The 21,678-nt window shown below is 34.4% G+C and overlaps 1 protein-coding gene and 1 long non-coding RNA gene across 3 annotated transcripts; both read right to left on the reverse strand.

Annotated features, from left to right (window-relative positions):
* Window positions 1-153: 153 nt before the first annotated feature.
* LOC127864956 (uncharacterized) lies at window positions 154-18,050 on the reverse strand. 2 transcript variants are annotated; one of them, XM_052404853.1, is made up of 5 exons: window positions 17,950-18,050; window positions 14,385-15,277; window positions 9,584-9,770; window positions 2,105-2,277; window positions 154-685 (listed from the first exon to the last, which is right to left on the reverse strand). In XM_052404853.1, exons 3-5 carry the CDS (start codon window positions 9,728-9,730, stop codon window positions 646-648), a joined length of 360 nt encoding a protein of 119 aa, XP_052260813.1. In that variant the 5' UTR covers window positions 9,731-9,770; window positions 14,385-15,277; window positions 17,950-18,050; the 3' UTR covers window positions 154-645. The 2 variants fall into 2 exon arrangements, 1 of the variants encoding a protein (XP_052260813.1); XR_008042355.1 differs by lacking the exon at window positions 17,950-18,050 and having other exon boundaries at window positions 1,565-2,277; window positions 14,385-15,273.
* A 2,606-nt stretch (window positions 18,051-20,656) lies between these two features.
* LOC127864997 (uncharacterized) lies at window positions 20,657-21,365 on the reverse strand. The gene is made up of 2 exons (XR_008042437.1): window positions 21,038-21,365; window positions 20,657-20,875 (listed from the first exon to the last, which is right to left on the reverse strand). It is a non-coding gene; the product is annotated as an uncharacterized LOC127864997 (long non-coding RNA).
* Between the last annotated feature and the right edge of the window lie 313 nt (window positions 21,366-21,678).

Raw genomic sequence — 21,678 nt, forward strand, 5'->3', positions numbered from 1 at the left:
TTCTTGAGCGACTTGTAGTATTTGTGGGAGATGTTCATAGATGGCATGCTGAATTTCTTGAGCGACTTGTAGTATTTGTGCGAGATGTTCATAGGTGGCGTGCTGAATCTTGAACGACTTGTAGTATTTCTGGGAGATGTACATACGTGGCCTGCCAAATTTTTAAACAACTTGTAGTATTTGTGCGAGATGTTCATACGTGGCGTGCTGAATTTCTTGAGCAACTTGTAGTATTTGTGGGAGATGTTCATAGGTGGCGTGCTGAAATTCTTGAACGACTTGTAGTATTTGTGGGAGATGTTCATAGGTGGCGTGCTGAATTTCTTGAGCGACTTGTAGTATTTGTTGGAGATGTTCATAGGTGGCGTGCTGAATTTCTTGAACGACTTGTATTATTTGTGGGAGATGTTCATAGGTGGCGTGCTGAATTTCTTGAGCGACTTGTAGTATTTGTAGGAGATGTTCATAGGTGGCGTGCTGAATCTTGAGCGACTTGTTGTATTTGTGGGAGATGTTCATAGGAGGCGTGCTGAATTTCTTGAACGACTTGTTGTTTTTGTGCGAGATGTTCATAGGTGGCGTGCTGAATGTCTTGAGCGACTTGTAGTATTTGTGTGAGAAGGGGGGTTGGACTGTTTTCAACATTTACTTCAACAATGTTCTTCTTCTTGGATAATAATGTAATCTGAAAAGGAAATGGCAAGTAAACTAAACATAGAAAAATAGAGTGTTTTTAGTAACAAACGAATACGTCTTGAATACATGTATATATGCTGTAACACCTTACTTAACACACCTGTTTGTTTAATGCAAAACATTGTTTCTATAATTGATATTTAGGATAGCGAAATGATTTTTGTGCAAAGTAGCACTCATAATAGCATTGTTTAAATGAATAACGTGAACCCACTTGAAATGTTGTAGCAAGTTGCCATAATTATCTTTTTTTTAAACAGACATAACTTCAAAAATGTGAGACTATACCACTTTAAATGTTACACAATACAACTTTTTGCTAATAAATTACTTAACAAGAGCTACGCATAACGAGTGCAAAAGCTCGGCTAGGGTGCAGTTTTTAATAAATGAAAGCTTGACAGAAATTATTATTATTTTATAGAGGTCACAGTGACCTTAACCTTTGACCTAGTGACCCAAAAATGGGTGTGACATGTAGACCTCATCAAGGTGCATCTACATATGAGGTTTCAAAGTTGTAGGTGGAAGCACTTTGATTTTAAAGCAAAATGTGAAGGTTTTAGCACGACGCCGGCGGACGACGAGCTGGCTATGACAATACCTATAGTTTTCTCCGAAAACGCCGAGCTAAAAATTAAGAATAAGTGCTATCAATATAAAGTGTATTACTATTGTAAATTTAATATTAACGTTCTACTTATAGATGTTACAACCTATTAAAATCAAATAATTGTTTTAGCCAACCGTCAATTGTGAACTTTAGACAGTAATTATGGAAAAATTTGGAATAGACTTTTTATGATTAGGAATTGGGCTGAATTGTTGCCCCAACTTTGACAGTATAAATAACTCTTTAATGTCATACCAGATACTCAAGAAGCTGAGATGACATGCAAGCCTAATTGATATTGCTTATGGCCGAGTTGAGAATCGAAGGGCATACTGGTTGACACATCCAAACTGCTGTCATTTTTTTACGCCTTGTCTATTGCCAATTCAATGTGTGGTCAATTGGGCTTGGAGTGCAAAGTAACAAACCCTGATGGGTTAACCTTTAGCACCTCGTTTCAGATGTCCGAATTCACGCCTGAGGCATGCCCAGGGATGTACCATGAGTGTTCAAAACGAAGTCGTTACTGCCCTTGTACAGGTTATCCAACTTTTTATTGTTTTGATATTCTTTCTGGTGTCCAACAGCGAGAACTGATTGTTAGCTTTAACATAACTTTCGCTATAACTCCTCGTGTCTGGAACACTTGTTCCTATCCCGGCACTCAACCTGAACTAACTCAGGCTCGAGTGTGGTTCACTCAACAAGGACATTGCAGTTGTTGAGAACAGTTCACGAGAACTCAACGTGCTCAGAATTTCCTGCAGACGAATGGAATCGTTCAACAAAGCTGACCTTTTGAGGCCGTAGGTCAAGGTGGAGGCGCTAGGGTCAGGTCGAGTGGAAGGGTCGTCGTGGACTGAAGCTGCTAGGGTCAGGTGGAGGGGAAGGTTCGTCCTTGACTGAGGCTCATGCGGGCTGGACTGGTGCTGTTGCTGCGCCAAATCAATATCGATGATGGTGCTCTTCTGAAAACAACACAATGGGTGATATGAACTTGAAACAAAGGTTTGTATTTCAATTTATAAAAAAATCTAGCATTTTGATTGGATGTGAATTGTTTAAACAGAAAATCTTCATTCTTATGACTTTTTAATCTGGCATATCCTTGGTTACATGTCCAAAATAGCATACACATGAATCAAATCAGACCATTATATATTTAAACATTTTAAGTGTTGGCAAGTGCTATATAAACCTGTAAATTCATAAAAAAAAATCTAAACTTGCAGAGATTTAATTTCATAAGCCAATACGTGGCTCATAAATATTCAAAACTAACACAAATTTCCCATAAGCTAATCAGGGGGGACACTTTCCGACTAGACTTAATTTTCATAAAGAGGAGACTTCCTTTCAACAAAAAATACTTTGAAAGAGTCAGTGTTATCCCTGATTAGCCTTAAAGACTGCACAGGCTAATCTGGGATAACAATTTAAGCACATGCATTTAGCCACATTTTCCCACAACACAGCTTATTAATCTTTTAGCAGCTCCTTACCTGCATAACAAAAAAGGGAAAATCAACTTGTACAAAATATATAGAGGATATTTGTTGGATTCTATAGGATATCAATTTTATTTCACGAGTGATCATATAAAATAATATTTTCATAAGTGGCGCTGCCACGAGTGAAAATATGTATTTTTTATGATCACGAGTGAATTAAAATCGATATTCCATCGAATGCAACACATTTTCTTTTTATTTTATGCTTTTTTCACCGCTTATTTATATTGTAAAAGAATTAAACTGGATAATTTCGTAGGATTTATTACGTCATTTCGTCGAAAAAAATGACGTCATTTCACAGTAAAACAGTGAAAAATATCGATATTTTTTACTGCTATTTTTCACTGTTTAAAACAGTGAAATACCAGTTTTATTTCACTGATATTTCTCTATAAACCACCGGAGAGGTTAAAATAAAATGTATTTTATTGGTTCTCATTCTATTAATCACTTTACTTTTACAATGCTTTCACTGATGTTTTACTGTAAATATATGTTTCAATAAATGGGAGGCAAACATTTGACATAAATGTCTTCCTAAAGTTGCAAAAACATTCATACATTTTTACCATGTCTTTACAGATCTTTGAATGTTAAAATCTATTAAAATTCACAAAAAACAAAAAATCAAAAGTAAATAAACATGTTACATGTAACAAGCTGTATACATGGGTGAAATTTAAAAAAAAGGAAAATAAGGAAATATTTAAGCTGGGGGCCGCAGGGCCGAAGGCCCCCGGAAGCTCCTAAAGGATAGCAAAATGATTTGCAAATAGGAAGCTATCCTCAAGTATAAGACCAACATATGTTGACAGTAATTCTTGCAGCTTACTTCACATGCATGCAATGGAAAACAAACAATGTTTATGTTTGTACATGTACAATAACTTTATTCAGTCATTTAATCTATTAATTTTGTTTATTAAGCATACACTCTTAACTTAAAGAAATACTATAAATGTTTAATTATGAACACTAAAAATTGAAAATAGATTAGATATGTCTGGAATCTATCGTATTTTGTTTATTTTGTGTGTCGGCATTGCTGGACACATGGCCTCCCCCCCCCCCAACAAAATCTTATCAGATTTAATTGATTCACGAAAACGACAACTATCCTTATTTGTAATACAATGTAAATATTAACTGCTGAATATGTTATAAGTTTTAGAAATTTGATATTATGCTTATTTTTGAACAAGTCCAAATAGGTTCTCTCCATACATGTTTTATTGTATTATTGCATTTGTTCTGTCTGTCTTTATTTAAATAAATTTCTCTCTTTATTAAAATAAATTTTGAGTCCACACTCTAATAAGAATAAGTGTCCTAGTTTGAATACCGATTTACTTTCATGGCTTTGATAAAAGGTTAACAAAGCATGAGAACCATGCAATGTTAGCTCTGTAAATTATAAAATAAGATTGCTTAACAACTATTGTAGCTCTGTAAATTATAAAATAAGATTGCTTAACAACTATTGTAGCTCTGTAAATTATAAAATAAGATTGCACAACTATTGTAGCTCTGTAAATTATAAAATTAAATGGCTTAACAACTATTGTAGCTCTGTTAATTATAAAATAAGATTGCTTAACAAATATTTTTAATTGGCATATACATGCACGTCATTTTCTTAATAACCAGTGTTGGTTATACCATGTTTGTTCTCATCAGAATTTTGTATAAGGCCTAACAAAAAAATATGTTTAAATATGCCTAAGACTCTTACACAAACTGGAAGCAGTCCTGACAGGCTAACCAAACACAACACAATTTGCCAAGACTTGATTTTGGTTGAGAAGAAATTTCCTTTTAACAAAAAGTCCCTCAACAGCGGAATGTGCTGTCCCTGATAAGCCAATGCAAACGCTAATCTTTGGATGGCACATAACATGAATAACAGAGCTTACTGTAACAGATTGTAGGCAGACTTACTTTGAGCCTCATTATAAGATAACAGGGCTTACTGTAACAGATTGTAGGCAGACTTACTTTGAGCCTCATTATGAGATAACAGGGCTTACTGTAACAGATTGTAGGCAGACTTACTTTGAGCCTCATTATGAGATAACAGGGCTTACTGTAACAGATTGTAGGCAGACTTACTTTAAGCCTCACTATGAGATAACAGGGCTTACTGTAACAGATTGTAGGCGGACTTACTTTGAGCCTCATTATGAGATAACAGGGCTTACTGTAACAGATTGTAGGCAGACTTACTTTAAGCCTCACTATGAGATAACAGGGCTTACTGTAACAGATTGTAGGCAGACTTACTTTGAGCCTCATTATGAGATAACAGGGCTTACTGTAACAGATTGTAGGCGGACTTACTTTGAGCCTCATTATGAGATAACAGGGCTTACTGTAACAGATTGTAGGCAGACTTACTTTGAGCCTCATTATGAGATAACAGGGCTTACTGTAACAGATTGTAGGCAGACTTACTTTGAGCCTCATTATGAGATAACAGGGCTTAATACATGTTGCCCTAAGAGTATTCCTAGATTAGCATGTACAGCAGCACAGGCTAATCAGGAACAACACATTTCGCCTAGACAGAATTTTCGTTTACAAGATATATTTCTTATACGATATATTCAATAAAAGCGGAAAGTGTTGTCCCTGATTTGCCTGTGCTGACTTCTTTGCTAACCAATATTATACAATGGAGAACACGTGTTTTAAATATTATATTTACTAAGTTTCAAGTTATAGAGCTGTATAGGATGATGCACTTCATATTGTGATTAATTTCTTTTTCTTTATCTTCAACTGGGAATTTAAGGATATCGTTTTGAGAAAAATACATAGTTTTAGGATTGGAAATGGGGTCAATTTTGGACCCGAAATTTGACAAAAAACAACAACACTGTAAACCCACCAATAACTAAACACCTCCTCGCAAACAGGCTCTATACAACCAAGGCATTGGATTGAATAGATACATATCTAACAAGACTACACTGCAACGCCGATATATCGCGGTTGGTGGGGTCCAAAGATCACAAGCGCGATGTATCCGGCGCGCAATATAATATAAAGAAGTGAAACTCCAGCTGCTGGAGCAGTATTGAATTTTCATTAAAAACAATTAGTTGGTCCTTTATTTAAGGCAAGTGACCGATTGCCCAAACAGTACAAAACAGCACAATACAGCACAATACAAACCAACATAAACACAAAATATGAATAAAGCTGGGGTCACCGCCTTGGAACGGTCAATGCAAAGCATTGGGGGTTTAAACCTGGTTATAGAGCGCTCAACCTCACACTTGGCCCAGCAATATTCATAATACATTCACGTGTAAATAAAATTTAACGTCATAGCATTGTAACTCAAATTAAACAATAATAAAAGGGAATTAAAACGCATTCAATTTAATTACTATTTAATTACTCAATTGCATTGAAGATACAAGAGTAACAGAATTACAACTTTTTGACGAACGATCAAATAAAACTATTAACAATTGTCAACTACATTCCTTCTTTATAGAAAAGATTTGAGAATGTAGAATCATAGAGTTAATATCTCAGATAATCATCGCGCAAATACAGGAAGAAGCAGCAATAATGGGTGTAAAAATTCCATATTACATACTTGGTTGTTTATGTGACTGCTAAACAAATTAAAAATAATTAAATCAAACAAGAAACGCCTATCAGAGAGAAAATATAAATAAAATGGAACGTTATAAACCCAATGACCTATGCATGTAGATTACAACTGGGAAAGTCGGTCGTATGACGTCACAAAAATCCATAATGACATAATGACGTGAACAAATTCCAAGGGCAGTACTAAATAAAAATATTAATCGGGCTGTGCTACTAATAAAACAAGTTTACGTGATTTAATATTAAGAAGCAAATGAATACAAATGGTAATTCCATTAAAGCGACATTATTGGAATCAAACAGTATATAGGTGTTTTGACAACTGAAGACAGAAATGATTTGATGTACGATTTGAGTCCAAATGTAGTTTACATGCAGATTTGTTCATACGACACAATGACACAATTTTATTCAACAGTGACAAATGCCTATAATGTAGTATTCATGCAGATTTGTTCATACGACACAATGACACAATTTTATTCAACAGTGAAAAATGCCTATAATATCACTAATGATTCCAAATTTTAAGGGAAGAAAGATATAGTGAATCGAAAACCATCAAACACGTGTTTTTAAGTACATAAGCATCGTATCCTTTTGATAAAAACAAGTTAATTAAATTGAAAAGTTTAATATGAACATTTGGTTTAACATATTTTAATTTGCGGACACGCTTCAAAACATCTCCGTAAAATGATGGATGGGAGATTCCATTATTTAAATGCCATTTTAAAGAAACATTATATTTTGAAATTAAATCACCATACTTAGAGTAAAATCTAGCAAATTTATTTCTTAAGTTATGATACAAAAAGCCTTGTTTTAGCAATTTTTTAGTTAATATTAGATTACGATCATTAAAATCTTTAATACACGAACATGCTCTGGCATAACGTACCAACTGCGAAATGTAAATACCATAGGAAGGTCCTTTAGGGATGTTGCCATCTAGAAACGGAAAATTCACAATTTCAAAGTTAAAATCGTCCCGTTTGTCGTATAAACTAGTTTTGATCAAATTATTATTAATAGTTAAATGTAAGTCTAAATACGCAGCGTCTGTATTGGATATACACGATCTATTTAAGACTAGTTCTTTTGGGTAGATTTTGTGAATATATTGTTCAAATAATGGATTATCTAAATTAAGTATGTCATCAATGTACCTACTAGTAAGGTTAAAACAATTAATCAAATCTACTTGCTTAGTTTTAGATAATTCTAACATAAATTCGCTTTCATAACAATATAAAAAAGGTCAGCTATAAGTGGCGCACAATTAGTACCCATAGGAACGCCAATAATTTGTTTAAATATTTTACCATTAAATTCAACAAACAAGTTATCCAAAAGCAAAGTAAGTGCTGCACAAAAGTCAAGACCAGTCCAAATGATGTAATTATCTAATATCTGATTAGTAAAAAAAGCTGTTTTAGTGTTTAAAGCTAGATACAAACATTTCTCTCTAGCAAAAGTTTTTTCAATCAAAGAAACAAGTTTGGATTTTATTAAAGCGTGAGGAAGCGTTGTATATAGTGTCGAAAAATCATAAGTACTTACCTGCGACACCTTATATTTTTTATTTTCAATTTTATCAATAACTTCTAAGGTGTTTTTTATTGACCAAAGTAGGTTAATATTACTATTTTCATAAACTTTATTACAAAATTTAGCTATATGATATCTCATAGCACTCAATGCAGATGTAAGATACACTGATAATTGTTTGGTGGTACAAGACACTGAATTAGCGATAAAACGACTTTTATATGGCGTCTTATGTAATTTAGGTATCCAGTAAAGTGATGGCAATTTCTTGTCAGTAATATTGACTATTACATTTAACTTTATGCATTGGGCAATATGGTCGGTAATAATTTCATTAGGTAGCTTATTGTACTCACAACTCTAGAAATGTCTAACTTTATTTTATTGCGGTTAATTTGTCAAATTTCCCAATGTTTTTTTTTTATATACTGCGCTGCTACATATTTGTATAGTAATACATGTAATTGCAAACCAATTCTACAATCAACATTTTCATATCTACATACGTACCGGTATCTGTAATTATCATGAAAACCAAAATGTAAATTATATTTTTTATTTTCATGTAAAATATCGCTCGCGAATCAGCTAAAAAGAAGAATTCTTGCCATAAAAAGAATGTATAAAATACAATTGTGCATAGATTCGAATTTACCCTTATAAGTAGTCCTATTTAAGAAACTGAAACAGCGTAACGGTAACGATACAGCCTGTTTGAATTTTAGTTTATTAAGAGGAAATGTCAACGTCACATAATTCGCGAGATATCGCGGTACTTTAGTTGAAATTTACAACGATACTTTCAATGGAAATTAAATTATCTAAATGTTGTACCCGCTACGAAATTATTATTTACAAATAAATACACCCACGCCAATTTTCGCGCGTTTTTTATCACGACAAAGAAATTCATGACTAGTACCGAAATTTAATGATTTATATACCAGTAAACTGCCAATATTACCATTGCAATGACACTTGAATTGGTTATTTCTTAAGTGTTAAAAACACTCCCAGCCGTGTGTAAACAACACTATCACTTATCGACTGTTGTTCACGCTTCACTGCGTGCCATAGTAAGCCGCGACATCAATTGAACCAATGTTTTGACCAACTTTCATGATGATTGGACAAAAATTGTGACTTCTAAAGTGTTTACAAGGTTTCTCTATAGCCAAAGAAGGAAAACTGCCCCTCCCACTGGCGGCCATGTTTTTCAACGGATCAGAACCACTTTTGAACTCATCCAAGATATCATTAAGACAAACATTTTGACAAAGTTACATTTAGATTGGGCATGAAATGTGACTTCTACAGTGTTTACAAGGTTTTTCTTGTTTTTGACCTAGTGACCTAGTTTTTGACCCGGAACAACCCAGTTTCGAACTCGGTCGAGATTTTATTGGGACAAAGCTTCTGACCAAGTTTCATGAAGATAGGACAAGAAATGTGGCCTCTAGAGTGTGTACGAGCAAATGTTAACAGACGGACGGACGGACATACGATGGACAAAGACCGGTCACAAAAGCTCACCTGAGCAATCAGGTGAGGTAACAAAAAGTCAAAACAGTAAACATGGACGCACCAATGCTCTGCTGTTCGAAGTGTTGATGTAGCCAACATTGGAGAAGATGTGGTGTGCTAGGCTGCTGCAATACGTCTTTGTACTTAATTTCTTGAGCGAGTTGTAGTATTTGTTAACGAAAGGGGTGCCGCCGATTTCCATCGACATTTACTTTAACGATGTTTGTATTGTTGGCTAATAATATTTGCTGAAAAGGAAAACATAACATGGGAGATTAAACAACTTCAAACGTGAGACTGCATAACTTTTAAAGGGGCCGTCCAACAGATTGGTACATTGACAAAAAAAGTTGTTTCAGATTCGCAAATTTTCGTTTTTTTATGATATTTTTGAGGAAATAGTAATACTGACAATTTACCATGCTTTTAACTATCCATTATATGCATCTTTTGACGATTTGAAAAGACGAATTAAAAAGCGTCGTTTGACGCAAAACGATTGAATAATTTGGAAAGTTCTGTTGTTGTAGTTATATTTTGGGAAACTACGAGGATTGCTTATATAGGTAAAAATACATCGCTCTAAGCATGCGCATGGATGGTCAAGTGGTCTAGGCGGGAGACTTTTAACTCCAGGACTCCAGGGATCAGTGGTTCGAGCCCTGTTGAGGGTTATTTTTTCCATTTTTTAAAGTTGTATTCTTGTGTTTTTTTACAGGAGATTTTTAGGTCAAATGTTTAAATTTATCAACATAAAGCATTTAATGACATGCTTCATTCAATAATGCCAAAATCTGTTGGATGGCCCCTTTAATAAGAGACTGAGCAATACAACTTAAAATGTGGCACTACAAAACTTAAAACGTGAGAATGTACACCTTTAAAAGTGAACATATACAACTTTACATTTGAGACTATACAACTTTAAATGTGTGACTATACAAATTAAAATGTTACAATGTACACCTTTAAAGGTGAAACAATACAACTTTAAATGTGAGACTACATGTATACAACGTTAAATGTGAGACTTTTTTCAACTTTAAATGTGATACTTTACTATTGTATAGCATATCTTAAGAAACAAATAGATGTGAGTTGAATACTGTAAGTTTATGAGTACTTGATCACACACGTTTGGCTATGGATTAGACACAGATACAGAAAGACAGATGGACGTCTATGGTGAATTGAGTGTACCACATTACAAGCGTATGTGCGTTATTACTTAATTAAAATAACCAAAAACGTAATTAAATTCAATATCAAGCGTACAGAAACGCAAATATAAAGTTAATTACGTATTTCCTGTAAGAAAATTTTGCGTCACGAAATGCAATCCTTACAAACACGGTACGTCTTTTTTTAGACTGGTTATTTCCCGTACAAAAATGTACCGAATAGTTTATACATGTATGTCGTCCTATGAAGAAAAGAAGGCAGTCTTTCCAGCGGTTATCAATCTTTACTGTAATTATTCATACACCCATCCGATTTCTATTTTCATTTTCTTAAAATATCAAAATGGCTTCTCGTGACCGTAGAAAGAGAATCCTCACACAAACAAACACTTTGGACAGGTATTTAGCCAGAATATTGGGGAAACCGAAAGCTTTTGTGCTGCTTTGCTGAACGATCTGTTGCAAGATGTGATCATTTCTCCCGAGAATTTAGTTCGCCCGTTATTATCGGAGATTTTGAACGAGGTTGTTAAACCCAAAAAACACGTTTATGGGGAGTGAAAGTGAAAAAACTTTAATAGTGGCGAGACAAACACCCGTGACTGGTGATGGATATGGAAAGTGAAGGTATGAAATGTACATTATGCACAAACATGAAAAGTAAATTTAAACTAACTAATGTTGCTACAAATGTTGATTTATTTTTCACATGCACATAATAATATAGTAATCTTAGTAGATTTTTATTATATTATATATGTCATTCCCTAAATTACCCAATTGAGTTAAAAAACGGGGGTCAAAAACCCAATTAAGCTCAAAAGTAGGGGGTAAAACATTTTGCTAAAACTCTATTGAATTTACAAAAACCCTATTGTTGTCACTACAGGGGTTGAAAAACCCAATTACCCAAAAAATTATCTATAGCCCTGCCACATTCTATCTTGCTACAGGGGACTTTTATAATTTTAATAGTTATTATTGCCTATTCTGTTTAAAACTATGCAATGTAAGTGATATTGAATAGATACAACACGTAGTTATACAGTGTATCTACATTATATGGCATCTGTTTGTAGGACACACCTTTGATTTAAAGTTTCACTTCTAGTGTTGAAATTGTGTGCATTAGGATATAAAAGAAATATAGTGCCATCGTTTCTCGCAAACATATTGGCTTTGATTTAAACAATAATCAAATCCAATTACAACCCAAAAGCTGTATCTAAAACATTGACTTCACTAAGGTACAATAGTAATGATTAGCGCTAATTGTTTACAACTGTATTATCCGTTTTGTGTTTTTCAGGTGTTGCAGGCAAACGGCGGATCTGGATCAAATACAATAACGCTTTATGGTCAACAACTGACTGATATAGATTCTGCATTTTAATGACGATGAAATAAAAAACGTACTTATGTGTGTTTGATTGTTTTAATTTACCTACATTTACTATAATCTAATGTTTGTGTATCAATTCAAATGTGTTTAATTAATTGACATTATTGTCTGATATACATGTAGTTAAACTGTCTGTCATAAATAGCTAGAATTAAAACTAGAGCTTTGTCACAGACGTGACGTATACCTCCACATGTCGCATTGACACAGACTAATCTGCATGCTGTCTTCACAAAACAAGAGAATCTAATTTATGGCGATTTTTAAGAATTATTATGCCATTATTATTTATGGCCATTTTGACCTTTGAACTCTTGAATTCTTGAATTCGTTCGCATGACAGGCTGTCCAATGACTGTGAACAGAATTAATGTAATGAGTCATTTAAAATCCCACAATGAAATACATAGTTATGGCCCGGCCAAGCTCATTTATGGCAATTTTTCACTTTAGAACTCCAAGTGTGACCTTGACCTTGGAGATATTGACGTAATTCTTTTGCATGACACATTATCCAATGATTGTGAACAAATGTACCAAGAAATTTTAAAATCTCACAATGAATGACATAGTATGGCCAGGACAAGATCATTTATAGCCATTTTTGACCTTTGAACTCACAGTGTGACATTGACCTTGGAGATATTGATGCAATTCTTTTGCCCAACACACCGTCCAATGATGGTGAACAAATGTGTCAAATGTTTTTAAAATCTCACAATAAATGACATAGTTATGGCCCGGACAAGCTGATTTATGGCCATTTTTGACCTTTGAACTCAATTGTAACCTTGACCTTGGAGAAATCGACATAATACTTCCGCGCAACACACTGGTCAATGATGGTGGACAAATGTGTCAAATGATTTTAAAATCTCAAAATGTAAAACATAGTTATGGACTGGACAAGCTCATTTACGGCCATTTTTGACCTTTGAACTTAAAGTTTGACCTTGACCTTGGAGATGTCAACGTAAAATTCTTTCACGCAACACACCGTCCAATGATGGTGAACAAATGTGCCAAATGATTTTACAATCTCACAATGAACGACACAAGTTATTGCCCGGACAAGATCATTTATGGCCATTTTTGATCTTTGAACTCAAAGTGCGACCTTGACCTTGGAGATATCGTAATTCTTTCGCGCGACAAACCGTCCAAAGATGGTGAACAAATTTGCCAAGTGATTTTAAAATCTCACAATAAATGATAAAGTTATGGCCCAGACAAGCATTTGACCTTTGAACTCCAAGTGTGACCTTGACCTTGGAGATATCGACATACTTTTTTCACAAAACATACCGTCCCATGATGGTGAAAAAATGTACCAAGTTATTTTTAATCTAATCATAAATGACATAGTTATGGTCCGGACAAACTTTTGGTTTAAAACACACTAAGTGACCCCGTGATCTAGTATTTGACCCGGCATGACCCATATTTAAACTTGACATATACATCATCTAGATACAACTTGTGACCAAGTTTGGTGAAGATCGGATGAAATTTCGGGACAGACCGACCGACAAAGTGATTCCTATATGCCCCCATTACTAATGGAAATGGGGGTATAAAAATGATGTATTATATTTGATTATATGATATATATTTATCTTAGAAAAATGGTATTTAAACAGTTATTCAGTCCCACCAATCAGCTTAATTCATTACAATGAACTTGTTATGGGCATACAGTAATAAGGGCCAGTTACTACAGGGACCTATAACAAAAAAAACTCATTCACCTGATAATAAAAGACTTGTTAATTTACATGTGCTAAACATGGTCTACCTCCTGCAAGTTAATCTCACAGGTTTTTCCATTTTTCCCACCGCAATGTATCGCGGATATGTACTAAAAACAAATCAGGTATTGACTGACACAATTTTGTTTATTTTTTGTTATCATAAATTAATAAATTAAAGTGCTGATGCAATAGTCATTTTTCTTCAACACACAATTTCGAGCTGACGAAAATAAATGTTTTTACAGTTTTTGTGAAATAAACAACATACATTTTTTTTATAACATATATAACTTCAAAATAGTAATAAAACTTAGTGAAATAAGTATATTAAGCCAGTAATTCTCATAACGACTTAGACATGTGCTAGAACTAGGGGCTAGCTCTGTGAAAAGTGTCCTTTTTATGGCAAACCGTCAATTGGGAATTTTAGCCTGTAAAATTATGTTAAAATATAGACATTTTGAGATTATGAATAAGACTTAATTATCAGCCCCAATTTTTAAAATAAATAAACCTGTAAGGTCTCACCTGAGGGTCAAGAAGGTGAGATGCCATGCTGGCCTCGCTGTGATTGCTAAGGGCTGAGTTTGAGTTCTACCTAATGTTGGGTTGGAGTCAAAAGGCATACTGGACCACACAACAAAACTTCTGTCATTTTTCAACGCTTTATCAAGTGTCTATTCAATGCGAGGCTGTTTTGTCTTGGAGTGTGAAGTGCTCGTAACAAACCATGATGGGTACACCTTAGGCACCGTGTTAATGTTGTTGGGAAGAATTTGCGCCTGAAGCACACCTGATGTATTCATCGTGCTATGAGTGTTCATAACAAAGTTTTTTTTGTCAGCAATTGCGTAAAAAGCACGTTCACTTTGAACATTTTGGATGCATAAGTGGAAAATTCAGGATGGTCCATAATGCTACTACTATTGAAATCAGAAGTAGACCCCGTGGAAAGCTTATGCTTCGATCTATAACTCTTTAACTGTTTCTAGATTTTCTACCATTATTCGATGTTGCTCTGTTAGTCCAACAAAGCATGCAACAAGTTATCCAACTTTTAATTCTTCATACTATTCGTTGTGAAGTCCACAATCAGTGACTGTTGGTATTACCATAACTACTGCTATAACTCCGCGTGTCTGAAATACTTGACCCACCTCCGGCACTGGAGCTTAACTAACTACTCAGGCACGAGTGTGGATCAATCAACACGGACATTGCAGTTGTTGAGAACAGCTTGAGAAAACTCAACATGCTCAGATATTCCAGCAGACCAGTATTGTTCAATGAAGCTTTGAAGCAGGAGGTCAAAGGGGAGGAGCTAGGGATCAGGAGAGGGGAAGGGTTTTCCTGTACTGAGGCTCCTGGGGGTCCGACTGGTGCCGTTGCCACGTCAACTCGATAACATTGCTCATGCTCACCTGAAAACAACAGCACCATGGGTGATGTGAAACAGTTACGAAAGTGTTTATACAACAATCTATAACAAACTAAGCCTCTTGATTGGATGTGAAGGTTTTTAACAGAAACATTTCATTCTCATTAATTTTTAAACAGGCATTTCATTGGTTCCTTGTAAAAAAAAACATGAAATTTAATTCAATCAAACCATTTCGTATTAAATCATTACAAGTTTTGGTCAATGTTATATTAACATTAAAATTCATAATAACGATTTTTTTTCTCAACTTGCAGAGATGTAATTTCATAAACCAATATGCAGCTCATTAATATTCATAATTGTCATCTCAGATAAGCATGTCAAGTCCACATAAGCTTATCAGGTAGGACACTGACTTTACTGAATTTTTATAAAAAAGAAACTTCCTTTCAATAACAAAATAAAGAGGAAAGTGTTGTCACTGATTAGTTTGTGCATACTGCACGTGCTAATCTGGGATAACAATTTAAGCACATAAATTAATACCCATTTTCCAAAAGTGCAGCTGATTTATCTTTTAAGCCATTTCTTTCCTACATAACAATAAATAAAAAAATCAATTTGTTAACAATTTAATAATTTTTAATGGTACTCATTCTATTAATCACTTTACTTTTGAAATGTCTTCACAGATGTTTTACTGTCAACATATGATTCAGTAAATGGCAGGCAACAATTTAAAATTAATGTCTTCCTGAAGTTTTAACAACACACACAACTTTTTTAACATACCTTTACAGATCTTTGACTGTTAAAATCTGCTTAAAAATTTAAAATAGACACAAATTCAAAAGTAAATCAACATAAAACAAAAGTAGTCTTCTGTGCTGAGCAGTTGCTGTAATGTTGAGAAAACCAATCTGAAACATTTTGTCCCAGTCAGTCTTTTGAACTAGTATGTACGAAATACACCATGGATTTTTTCCCAATAAGGGAAAGTACCTGTACCGCGTCCATTAGGACTAATTGGTGTGATAATACCTGACATTGAACAAATTTGCAGTGTGAAATCTTTCAAATGGAAATTATAATGGATCTTTTTAATAGCACGGAACTTACTTTCACAAACCCATCAAAATATTATTTTACATGCGTTTTTGATTAAATGTTTAATGTAAACTGGCATATACGGAAATGCATTTTAAATGTACTTGTGTGAAAAACTGCCATTCCGTAGAATGAAATATAGCTCTGAATCATGTCCATTCCAGACAGGAAACTATTTAAAAAAAGGCGCTGACTGATACAACAAATTGGGTCGCCCAATGGCAATCAAATATCTGCTAAGAGCAAGGCTTTAATCGCCAATTCAATGGAATTCTGCATCCCAGATACTGTAAAATCATTTATATTCGTTGGCATAATTTTTCTTCAATTACTTTTTCGTGGACATGTACATTTGTGGATGTCTGATTCTGGATAAAATATGGAATTTTCGAGGGTCATTTTCCTGTGTTTGAATAAAATTCATGGATCAGTAAACCCACAAATTCAATATTAATTAATGTCCCAAAAATAATGATTTAACATATGTCACATTGTTAAGAAAAGTGTTTGTAATGCTTAATTTTTTATTTTTTTATATTTTGATATATGACCAATAATTTCATTATTTTTCTAAGTGTATACTTTCGTTTTAATACTTTGTAAAAATAACCTACTGAAAATATTATAATTTTTTGAAAATTGTAATTATGATAATCTGTGAACAAGTTCCAACACATGAATTAGGTTCTCTTCATACATTTTGACTGTATTATTTCATTTTGTTCTTTCTTTATTCATTTAAATAAATAAACATTTCATTATCTAATTAAAATACATTGAATACCTTTTAACGGCAATGTATAAATATATTGAGATTTTACATGAAATTTTATATCTGTAAATTATATCATACATTTCTAAACTTAGTATAGCTTAACAATTATTTTTAATTTGCATGTAGATGCATGTCATTATCTCATTAACCACTTTTTAATCATCTTGTTTTTAATACCATATTTGTTCTCATCGGAGTTTTAAATAGCACTTTACAATAGACTGGAAGCAGACTTAACTTAAGAAACGTTCTGGGAAAATTGTTTTTAATGCATGTGCATATTGTGTCATCCCACACTAGCCTGTGCAGTCCTCATTGGCACACCTGAGACGATACTTTACCCTTAGGCTTGACTTTTGTTTACAATAAATTTCCTTTGAAACATACATTCCTCGAAAGTGGAAATTATCGTCCCTGATTAGTCTGTGTTCACACTGCACAGGCTAATGAGGATGGCACTTTAAATGCATTAAGCCCCATTTTCCCAGATCGATGCTCACCTTGTATCACATTGTAAAACTATGTTACAGACTGCAGGCGGACTTACTTTGAACCTCATTCTTATATAATAGGTCTTTATAAATGTTGCATTTTGTGTCGTCCTAGATAAGCCTGTACAGCAACAGAGGCTAATCAGGGACAACACTTTCCGCCTAGACTGAATTTTATTTTAGAAGAGACTTCCTTTGCACAGGCTTATGTGGGAAAACACTTGATACAAATACATTCCATCCTGTTTTTCAAAGCAAGGCACATATGTTTTTTGAAAAACACTCAATAACAGACTGGAAGCAGACTGAAGGTGAGTAGAATACTGCTGGGTTTCTTACAGTAAGTTAAATGTTGCTGAGTTTCTGCCTTGTTCTGGTCCATCTCAACTGACTTTGATGACTGATTGATGGGACGGCCTCTTGTATTTGGTCAAGCACCTGACGAGTACAAGGGAAAGTGATGGGGCTCAAAGGCTAACGAAATGTAAAAAACACTTGAGTTGTTGTTAAAACAGTGATTGTTCACTCTAACTCAAAAGCAAATTTTGGTAAAAATTGGATTAAAAATTGTTGCAGAGTGAAACTTGGTAGCAATTAGTGACAGAGATAAATCTCTTAATTATTTAGTTTATGACCTTAATTTTCTAGGTAGGAAATCATTTGACCTTACATTGTTGCAGTTGCATGCATACAAAAAACTGACTGTAAAGCTCTTTTTTACTGTTTTAGGAAAAAGGGCGGGGCCCTTCCAATTGGGAAAAATTGATTTTTTTTCCCAAAAATTGGGACATTGGTGTTGCTGGTTTTTTGCTTAGAAATACTATACACTTGAGAATAAGGGTGTTCAATATTATATTAACTAAGGCTCAAGTTAGAGAGCTGGATAGGGAGACAAACTTGATATTGTGATAAATTTCTTTTTCTTTGAGTGGCATTATACACATCTAACAGTATATGCTATGTTTATAGGTGTCTATCGCAACCGTTGTTTATTTTTGGTGTTTCACTTCATATACACTTAGATTTGTTAATGCAGCATCAAAATACTAAAACAATATCCCAGAAAGATAAAAATAATGCATTTTATTAACAACCGTATTTTTGTTTGACAACTGACGACAGAAATGATTCGCTTTCCTGCAACAATATATCTATTTATATGACTCACGAACACTAACTCCGATCCTTATAAAAAATACAGTTCCGCTTAGATGACTGGGACAGTCATGTAAAATATCGAATATAATATATATTTTTTATAAACATCTAGTAGCAAGATTAGTTGCAGATAATTGGTCAGTTACCACAATTTTAACTAACTCTTTTGAACTGTTAATTCTTTTCAGCTCAATTCAACAGTGAAAAATGCCCATAATTTCACTTTTACATTCAATTGAAAATTTTAGGCAGTCATTTGAGGAAAAAATATAGTTTTAGGATTGCGAATGGGGTGGAGTTTGGACCCCAAATTTGACAAAAAACAATACTGTATATCACCAAGAACTTAACACCCCCTGGCAAACAGGCTCTATAAAACCAAGGCATTCAAAGTAATAGATTCCAATCATATTAACCATCGCACAACTGTGTAAAACCTCAAGGCAACATGGCAGGCCTTTCCCAGAACATTTTGGGAAAAAATGCTATTTTAGGATTGAGATTTTTTGCGCGAAACATCCAAAGGCCTGCATGGGGATGACGGAAATTCTTCAGGTTTTGTGTTACTGTCAGAGGTTTGGAAAGCTTTAGGCTGAAGATGGGTTTGAGTTATTGATACTCAAGTAAAACAAGTACTAAGAAGTAAATTAGTGCTATTAACAGTGATATACACAAGAATAGATGCCATTTTACCTTCTATGATATCATGCAATTCTTATCCACTTCATTTTTAGTATTCTTAATACACAGGTACACTGTCAAATCAGTAATATTTGTGGGACATTATGCTTTGTTGATTTTAAGGGTTGACCGATCCACAAATTTAACACAAACACATGGGAATTTAACTGACACAAATTCCTCATTTATTTTTCCAAACTGAGCATACATGCCTTACGTCCCGGATTGTCCGGGACAGTTCCGGAAATGAAGAATTTGTCCCGCTGTCCCGGAAATCTGTCAAATGTCCCGGAATTTACAAAATCCATAAATACATGTACCTTATCTTAGGCTTAACTGCACCCCGAATCAGTGTATTTCTGCAGCGTCTCCATGACAATGCCTACCCGAATAGGCAGACAACGCTACGTGTCAAAATCGATCAATTAACAGGGGTCCTGTTATCATATCGATTGTCTCACGTTCGCGGTCAAACCGAAAAGGCGGCATTGTTTAATGTGGTTGTTAATTGACTTTAATCTACTACGTCATTATTTCCCGCTTCGTAAGGGCAAAGGATAGTTGTTCACACATCTGAAGTCCAACCTTGCTGAGTAAAAAATTAAAAGCAGTTTATGTTCGTACGTTTAACCGACAAAGAAGTTGTTTTTGTTTTATTGTGATTGGTTGTATGTATTGTGAATTGATTTGAGTTGAGGATCTAACCGTACTGTATTGTTGTATTTTTTATTATATAAATGTTATAAATGAATAAAGGCGTATCAACAACTACGCGTTACACACCGGTCTTAATAACAATACCGCAGTGACGTCACCATCTATGTTTAGAACGCTTACACTGAAAACACGTAGCTTGTATTTAGTAACTGAAGTAGTAATGTTTAAATTGACGTTAATAGATCAAGTGTATTTCGGATAGGCTTTCGAACTTTTGCAATTAACGATGCGAAACACAAAAAAAACGTACAAAAAATGCATATGTCTATAAATATCGCTACAATCTATACATGTCCCGGAAAATCGGCAAAAGTCCCGGACAATTTAACTCAATGTCCCGGAATTGGTCTGAAAAATTATGGCATGTATGAAACTGAGAAATCCAGGAATATAAATGAATTTAAAATATAAACAAGGGACAAAATTGTCACAAAACCAGGTTTTCATTGTGAAAAAAAAATCTGATAAAGGGAGAAAACTCAAACTGAACTTTTGAAATGACCAAAAAAAATTAACCCCCTTTGTAAGTTTTTTTTTTTTTTTAAATCTTTTTTTAGTCGTGGCGACCTTGACATTGGAGATATTGACGTGATTCTTTCGTGGGACACACCGTCCCATGATGGTGAACAAATGTGCCAAATGATTTTAAAATCTCACAATGAATGACATAGCTATGGCCAGGACAAGCTCATTTATGGCCATTTTTGACCTTTGAACTCAAAGTGTGACCTTGACCTTGGAGATATCGACGTAATTATTTCGCGCGACACACCGTCCAATGATGGTGAACAAATGTGCCAAATGATTTTAAAATCTGACGATGAACGACATAGTTATGGCTCGGACAAGCTCATTTATGGCCATTTTTGACCTTTGAACTCAAAGTGTGACCTTGACCTTGGAGATATCGACGTAATTATTTCGCGCGACACACCGTCCAATGATGGTGAACAAATGTGCCAAATGATTTTAAAATCTGACAATGAACGACATAGTTATGGCCCGGACAAGCTTATTCCGCCAGCCCGCCAGCCCGCCAGCCAGCCAGCCAGCCCGCCCGCATTCGCCAATCTAATAACCAGTTTTTTCCTTCGGAAAACCTGGTTAAAAAGATATGTCATGTTAAACTAAACATTTACTTTACTCAAATCAAACTCTACTTCTTTTGCGCCTTAAATTTTGCGGCCATTTTCTAGTGCAATGTAACTGTTTTCAGGTCAAACTTGTACTTTAGTCTCTAACTTTATCATATGTCAGGGATTAAATACTGAGCACCTTTTCTTTCCCTTCCAATATATCCAAGAGATAAAGTCAGAACACCAGTCTAAAGTGTAAAACATGGCTTCGAGTAAAATATGATTTTTTTAGTCAGTACAGCCCTACATGAAAAGATTATTTAGTATAATGTAACCTATAAGACAACCTGAACTGTTTAAAACGCAAAAAATATGCACTTCCTTATCATTTTTCATCTATCCTCAATGTGCATGCCAAGCTTCAGATTGATCCTTT

This window comes from Dreissena polymorpha, chromosome 1 (genome assembly GCF_020536995.1).
Source record: "Dreissena polymorpha isolate Duluth1 chromosome 1, UMN_Dpol_1.0, whole genome shotgun sequence".
NCBI classification, from domain to species: domain Eukaryota; kingdom Metazoa; phylum Mollusca; class Bivalvia; order Myida; family Dreissenidae; genus Dreissena; species Dreissena polymorpha.

What these genes read in the sequence shown, in the direction of transcription:
- LOC127864956 (XM_052404853.1), bottom strand. Translation starts at nt 9,730, where the DNA reads ATGTCGATGGAAATCGGCGGCACCCCTTTCGTTAACAAATACTACAAC. An exon ending in CTTCGAACAGCAGAGCATTG is followed by an intron (nt 2,278 to 9,583) that starts GTGCGTCCATGT and finishes TGTTGTTTTCAG; the next exon opens with AAGAGCACCATCATCGATAT. An exon ending in TTGACCTACGGCCTCAAAAG is followed by an intron (nt 686 to 2,104) that starts GTCAGCTTTGTT and finishes TTTCCTTTTCAG; the next exon opens with ATTACATTATTATCCAAGAA.